The sequence below is a fragment of the Mus caroli genome, unplaced genomic scaffold, assembly GCF_978045245.1.
Source record: "Mus caroli unplaced genomic scaffold, Mus_caroli_1 scaffold_2, whole genome shotgun sequence".
NCBI lineage: Eukaryota > Metazoa > Chordata > Mammalia > Rodentia > Muridae > Mus > Mus caroli.
The window spans coordinates 120,788,334-120,796,213 of record NW_028227257.1 but is presented as its reverse complement, the minus strand read 5'-3'; the positions used below and the strand labels follow the sequence as shown (position 1 = coordinate 120,796,213).

The 7,880-nt window shown below is 39.5% G+C and overlaps 1 protein-coding gene across 27 annotated transcripts in view; it reads right to left on the bottom strand.

Moving 5' to 3' along the window:
* Window positions 1-547: 547 nt before the first annotated feature.
* The window catches only part of Baz2b (bromodomain adjacent to zinc finger domain 2B), a 390,581-nt gene continuing 383,248 nt past the window's right edge, over window positions 548-7,880 (bottom strand). For all 27 annotated transcript variants that reach the window (XM_085834857.1, XM_085834859.1, XM_085834860.1 and 24 more), the window contains 4 exons: window positions 4,484-4,630; window positions 3,061-3,326; window positions 2,810-2,953; window positions 548-1,984 (listed from right to left, as the gene is read on the bottom strand). In XM_085834857.1, coding sequence (XP_085690983.1) covers window positions 1,831-1,984; window positions 2,810-2,953; window positions 3,061-3,326; window positions 4,484-4,630 — 711 coding nt within the window. In that variant the 3' untranslated portion in view covers window positions 548-1,830. The remainder of the gene's footprint in view (window positions 1,985-2,809; window positions 2,954-3,060; window positions 3,327-4,483; window positions 4,631-7,880) is intronic.

Here is a 7,880-nt window from a genome sequence, read left to right as displayed (position 1 = left end):
TGCCACTGTGGCTCTCACGTGGGTGCTGCAGATCTGAACTCCTCAGGCTTGAGCAATGAACACTGTACCAGAGTCCCATCCCCAGCCCTGCCTGGCTGGCTCACCAGTAGCTTTCTAACATCCAGCTTTGGCCCACCAAGATGTACAACTACGGATATCTCATGGCTTAATTTACAGGACTAACTTTATGACAACTGGATTACATATCTATAAACAGTTATTTCTCATTTCCTAATGCTTTCATATTGAAATTGTGGAACAAAACTAAGCCCAGAGAAATGTACACCCTCATAAAACTCAGAGAGGTGACTTTAAGCCAGGCTCTGTACTCGACCTGCTGCTTGCTGAGTCAATACACACACCAAGACTGCAAAAACCCAACTTAAATTACTGCCTTTGAGCAGAATGCATGTTCCAGTTCATTGAGAAAAACTAAAACAAAACACCACCACCAAAAACCCACCCCAGTTGTAAACTCTTACTGTATGCGTGCATAGTATACAGTAATGAAAAATAACACCCCTAAAAAAAAAAAGAATGCTACCTTTTCCACAACATTTTATTTTAAATAAAACTTCAAGTACTTTTACATAGGTACAAAAGAACTCTGATCTATGTGCCTCCAACAGGCCACAACACACAGTAGATAAAACACAGTGGTTACAAATGTCTTTTAAATTTATTTCTGAGGCAAGGCAGATGGGAGGGAAGTGTCTCTATGAAAAAATACTGTGTGTGTAGGAAATTGTCACGATTTTATTTCACATGGATACAAATGATTATACTTTAATTTAGGCCCTGGTGGCTTAAAATTATATAACAAAATAGAAACATGGAAAACTACTATCCTCTACACCCTGTTTCGAAGGCAGGCACTACCAAGATTAGGGAGACGCCACAGTGTCGGTAGAGGATAATTACTGTACACGCTGTAGAGCTGTAATTACGTTCAGACTCAGATAAAATGCTACAGTCCTTCTAAGGCATAAACAATAATGTCTCCAAACAATATATACACATAATACATATTAAAACAAGACTCAATATAAACAATAATGAACAATATATACAGGTCAATTTTCCACTGGCTTGAGATACAATTTAACTACACAAGTGATGCGCAACATATATATATTTATATATAAGTGGACTTGTGACTCTACAGTAAAGTTTATTTTTGGTGCTTTCTGAGCACATCAGTGTAAACAGTTTAACTTGGCTTTGTTTTATATTTTAAAACATTCCTTGTTGTAGTTTCAAGATTTAAAGCAATTTTCTAGTTCTTCCTTTTCACAGAAAACGAAGATTCTGGATGTGGTTTAATCATAAATAATTCATAAAATTAAATACATTCACTAAAAAATAAACTACAAAGTAAAAAAATGAAAAATAGATATTTATTGAGAGGGAAAGGAGAACCATTCCCCACGTTAGAGCTCTGGTGTTGGCTATTCAGTGCGGTTTGATAGAGTTTCGTTGCTATTGCACTATGACACCCTTTCCTTGGAAAACTCTTTGGGTGCGCTTCCCTGTTCTACCTAAATTAGCTGATGAGTCACACAAACCAGTGACCAATGGGCTCGGCTGGAGGAGTGAAGCCTCTAAAACTGGTGTCATTCTTCCCATCCTTCTTAAATATACGTGTGTGTGTGTGTGTGTGTGTGTGTGTGCACATGTACACATGTATACATATACACACACACACACACACCAATCTTAAGGAAAAAGTTAATATGCGTGTGCCTTGCACATCTGTGTGAATGCAGTTCACACCGCTGGTCTTGTTTGTCCTTGTTTAAAAGGGAAAAGGAGAAGAGGGAGATCACAACTTCAGCTCACTTTGAAGGTATCTGTCCACTTTTTTTCAAAGTATTTTCGCATACTGTGGCCAGCTCTGCCTATGTCCGAGTCATCTTCATTAAATGTTTCACAGTTGTCAAAAACAAGCCTGACGTCTAGAGCAAAGGTCTCAAAGTTGGGATACCTGAAAGGAAACACATCGTTATGGACGCTTTCAAGGCTGTGGACTTGACACAGAGAAACGAAGTTAAACAAGGCAAGGTGAGCTAACAGGAGCAGGGAGGCTGTGTTTGCGCAATAATTCCTCCCACATAACTCCTCCTGCGGAAGCAACACCTGGTTACATTCATTAGGCTCTGGGCCACACTGGATTAAAGACAGCATAAAAAAACCAAGTGCTCTCTTGGATAAAACTAGGTATTTTCCAGGACAGGCATGGAACCACATAACTCCTCCTGCGGAAGCAACACCTGGTTACATTCATTAGGCTCTGGGCCACACTGGATTAAAGACAGCATAAAAAAACCAAGTGCTCTCTTGGATAAAACTAGGTATTTTCCAGGACAGGCATGGAACCACATAACTGTGATCCCAGCATTTGGTTGGCGGAGAAGAGGAAAAGTGGGTGAGTCTCACTGAGGCCAGCATGGGCTAGAGAGTAAGACCTCATCTTGAACAGTAAGACCTCATCTTGAATAGCAACCAAAAACAAATATGCTTTTCAACTGTGCTGTGTTTCCCACATCCCATTTACTACCTGACTCCTCACAGTTTTGCTAGAGGACTCTGCAGCTCCGTTACTTGACTCACTCCTATGGCCAATCATATTCCTTATGCATCCTTTTAACCTCCTTCAAAAGTGTTACTAAGCCTCCACCCAGAGAGTGGGAGCATTCCCTACGCCCTAGAAGAATTGTGCTTCCGTGGTCGCTACACACACTTCGTGGTACGTCCCCACGCTAAACCTCCATCGTCGACACTGTTGGCTGAAGAGAAATGGATTACTTACTGTCCATTATTTAGTTTTTCTCTAATTGTAGAAAAATCCATAGGCTTCTTGATAACTTTCTTATAGCCGGGCACAAGTTTCAAGTTCACAGGAAGCAGAAAAGGCCAGGAGTCCTCATGTGTCTCCATTTCAGTCAGGATCATACTGAAGAACATAATGTTGGAAATCGGTACCTAGACCTTGGAACGGCCCAGAGGAAGAACAGCCACAACAGCTGAAGAGAAGAAGAAGAGAGAGAGAGAGAAAGATACCTGCAGAGAGCCAGGTCCCTGGACTCATCCTTTTTGGGTTTCTTAATGGAGGTGGCGCTGTCTGCTTTTGACAGGTTGAGGGAACTGGTTTCCTCCAGTTTCCTCTTTTTGAGCTCTTTGCTTCCTCTCTTGAGGGAGCTGCTTGTGGAAGCCGAGTCTTCATCCTCTGTGTCCCCGGCAATGTTTCCTTTCTTGGTTTTCTTGGAATCATTTGTCTTTTTTCCTTTGACATGAATTTTTTTAATTTTTATACTCTGACCACTTGCCTTTAATTAAAAAAAAGAAAGAAGTAAATAGGGTGTATAAGAAAGCAGCTGCTTACAGATGCTCTATCACTTCAGATCTTAAATGTTTGATAGGATTAACAAGAAGCCCTAGAAGATTGGTAATTCTCTTACAGAGGTCTGGGAATCTCTCCTGTAATAGACGAGTCACGCTCGGTAAAGCATGAGAAAAAGCTATCTTAAAAAAACTGGAGATGCAGCTGCACCTTTGGCAGTTAGAACTTACAGCCAGTGCTCCTGCAGTCTAGGCTGCTGACCAAGTGAGTATACAGGGCTCTTTCAGAGCACAGGACACATAGGAACAAATGTGGCTGAAAACAAATCCACGGAGGTTATCAACAGGAATGCTGACGGGGATACGAAGGTAGACAGACAGACAGGAAAATGAGCTCGAGAAGCGCCAAAGACATTTTAGTTTTAAAGTGATCAAATCTACAAAAAATTATATTCTAGATAAAGGATGATACGTATTTGCGACGAGAAGAGTTTTACAAGCAGTGGTTCAGAGCACAGGAAAAGACAGGGAGGAAAAAAAGAGCCATGAATCTGCTCGGGCCTTTCCAGCACGGTTTTAGTTACACCAGACCCATTTCATCCTAATTTATTATATCTACATATAAGTATATATTTCTATTGCTCTCTTAATTTACTTCACAAGTTTCTATTTAAATGTGACTGAAAAATGACTAAAAATACAGGTGTTCATTATCATCGGACCTAGACATTCTCCCACAGGCCAGGCATCTAAGGTAGAGTTGTTGGAGAGACTGGTACAAGACCAGTAAGAGAATCATCCGCAGTATCTGCAAGGTAGAAACAACTCAGATGTTCATTAGCTGGTGAACGAATAAACAAAACGCAGTAGATCCATATAAGCGAGTATTCTCCGACTATGGAAAGAAGTGCTGGGCTATGCCTGAGCATGAACTTCCAGCGTACTGTGCTTAGGAAAAGAAGGCAGATACACTGGATTTCTGTAAAAAGGCTTCTGATATTGAGAAAATGCTCTGGAATTGAACAGTGCTGATACTGCACAACTTTGTGAATACATTAATTTTATAAAATGTGATTTCTATCTTTAAACAAAACAAGCCACAAAATTCTAGTACTTTAAACAACTTAGTTTCCGACATTCTTACTTTAGAGATGCAAGCTGGGCAAAACCAATCCCCATCGGGGATAGTTGTAATCTTGGGCCTGTGGCAGTAGGTATGGCAGCCTTTGTCACAGCCGTCACAGAGTAGAAGCAGTTCTTCATTGTCGCCCTTTCGACAGATCTGGCAGTACTACAATACAAGGAGAGCACTAAGATCAGTCCTCCGATGTGAGTGCTGGCTGCTGGGTGTCAAACAAACCACGACTCCTCATCCATATTAGTAACGGACATTCCGCTTGCTAACCAATACAGACTAGCCACGCACATCTATGTATCTCTCATTACACAGATATGGACCACATGACAGGGCGAGCAATCTTTTGTGGTAAATGCACATCTCAGATACACTGCATAGAGCAAAGCTAAAGGTCGGATGCTTTCACACACTCCAGAAGCATGTACATATCAACACATGACATCATCAACATGACGTCAAGAGCACACGAAGCAATGGGGAGCTTTAGTGCATGGGACTTTTAATGTCTCATCTTTGCTTATCTTACTGTCCTTACGATATTCTGAGAAAGAAATAAGAATTAGAGTAGTTTTATTCTGAGAGAGAAAGGAGGGTTAGAATAGTTTTTAGTATCAAAACTCAGAAACTTGAATTAGTGTAGTTTTATATATATATATATATATATATATATATATATATATATATAGTCCTAGCTTGTATATTATCCATCTATGCTGTATAACTGACTAAAAACTGAGTCTAAAACAGGAAATGTTGAAAATCAACCAGAGTCAATTTCTGCCACAAACATAGAAAATTCATGTCATAAAATTATTTCCAAGAAAAAAACAATACAATCGTTTATAGTCATAACTTGTTTTCTATAACTAAAAAGAATTATTTTTTTATTCAAAAATGTGTGATACCATTAATTACTTTAGTATGAATAAAGAAAGTCTCAGAGAGAAAGGAAAAGCTGCACAGGATCTGAGGTCCTGTGAGGAAGGCAGGCGAACACCACCACCGTCTTAGGTCATGATGCAGCGCGCCCTGCAGTCAGGATTGAGACGGCTTTCTCTGTGGAGCCCTGACTGTCCTGGAACTTGCTCCGTAGATCAGGTTGGCCACAGACTCACAGAGATTCGCCTACCTCTGCCTCCTGAGTACAGGAATTAAAGCTCATAGCTTAAGTAAAAATACTTAAGTAGAAATGAGTTCATATTAAAGTCAGGTTTTATAATCACAATTCAAAGTTGCTTCATTTAACTTCCAACACATTATTTGTTAGCCTAGAAACTCTAAAATAATCTTATATAACTCAGTATGTATCCAAAGATATTGCTGAAAACTAACTGAAATGGGAGGCACACACTATTCAAGAAACAAATATGAAATCTATCTGGTAAGTGCATCAGGTATGTTATTAGTAAGATAGCCATGTATATAAGGGCAAAAGCTGCAGTAGTGAGTAACTTGAGAGGGTATCTCACCAAATCCACGCTCTGCCTTTAAAACCCTTGCAAAAACACTCGTTCAGAAACAATATTTTAAAACTCTACTGCAAAAACACTTGTTCAGAAATACCATGTAAGGTTATATTTAAATCTATAATATTAAAAATTGTATTTATGAACGTAATTTTCTGTTTACTGGAAAAACACCAGAAATACTACAAAATCTACTTGACATCTTATGCCCAATTTAAAAATATTCAATCTTTTCAGAGACAAGGTGTTAAATATAAAACTTCTGGCATTTTTGAAAAAAATCACAGTAAAAGCTCACAATTATGATGTGAGCGCATATATATTGATATTTGTTTTAACTCCTTTGGTACAAAAGTAAAAAAATATGCAGGCAGAGAATGACCTAGAAGTCAATCAGCAGTATCCTCTTTCTAGGACTGTTTTTAATGATACGGAACACATGACATGTTGTTTTAATTTATTGTGAGGACAATTATGGGGACTGACATTTATAAAAGTACGTCTTAATCTCTCAGCAGCAAACCACATCATATTACCCATCACCGTCACCACCATTACCACCCCTATCATCACCACCACCATCACCAACACCACCATCACCACGGTCTCCATCACCACCACTATTTGCAGTGCTGAGAATGGAACCCAAGACAGTGTGCATACTAGGCAAGTGCTGCACTGCTGAGCCATGCCCTTAGCAGCAAACAATGTGGTAATGAATATTTTTAAAATGACTCTTGTGATAAGGTTAGATTACACGGTGATACATGCGCATTACTAGTGTGGGAAGACATGAAGTTCAAACTGAGAGGGTGCAGGTGCAGGTGCAGGGGTGGTGGTGCTGCCTGCCTCCCACTTTAATTCTTGGGCGACAGAGGCAGGAGGACTGGGAGCTCAAGGCCAGCCTGGGCTATACCAGTGAGCCGCCTCACAAACAAAACAATCAAAGAGAAGTACACCCACAGAACTGTGCTCGTGGCTTCTTTAGGTTTAAAACAAAACTGACCATTAACATGACCTCAGAGGACAATAAAAAAGTATCAATTTCATTTTAACGCAAATTCAATTAATTGTTTTTATTCACTGTAGTCTAGATTTCAACAAATACATTTGCCCAAGGAGATTATTAAACTTGCTTTAATAATACTTTTAGGAGAATTACATTTCTAATAGTTTTCAGAGAATTATAGACCTTTCAGGTCTATGGTAAATGTAATGAGTTGAACAGGCCTTAAGTTTAGACACACTCTAAAACAGTGCAGATTCAGGTTCCACACATATCTTTAAGAAGAAATGAAAATCCACAAGACACAAAATTTGTATAAACTGCATATAAGGCCGTGAGCAGTTTAAGCACTAGGGTAAAACTGAGGGAAGGAAGGCTGGGTTACGGGGAAGGAAGGCTGGGTTATTGGGATCTCTTCTTTCCTTAGGAATGACTATTTCAATAAAGGAATTTTCAGCTTCAGCTCCTCCTGAAAACAAATCTCAAATACTTGAATTTTAAAGCTGGTCTTTAATTCAAAAGCAAATATTAAAGTGATTCATAAGAGTTTATACATTAATAAGTGTTTCTATGTGGGACATAAATAGGTACTAGGGCACCTCATCAGATACAAACCCTGAGTCTGAGCTCGGTACTTAGTATTCTGATTAGTACAGAGAAGTCAGACAACTAGGGCCTGATGGAGCAGAGCTGCCACGGGAGACAGGACTTACAGGAGTGAGCAGCCTTCATAGTATTGACATTTACATCGTGCTGAGAGAGTAGAGGAGGCGGCGTTAGGTTATAGACAAGTATTGAAAGAAGCCGAAAACAAACTCTGAGCGAAGGGAGACAATATATCTGGCAGGTTGCTACGAGAAGCTCAAGGTGAGGGAAAAGTAAGATTATATGCTATGTAAGAATTAGACATACTTCCAAGTACAGAATACAT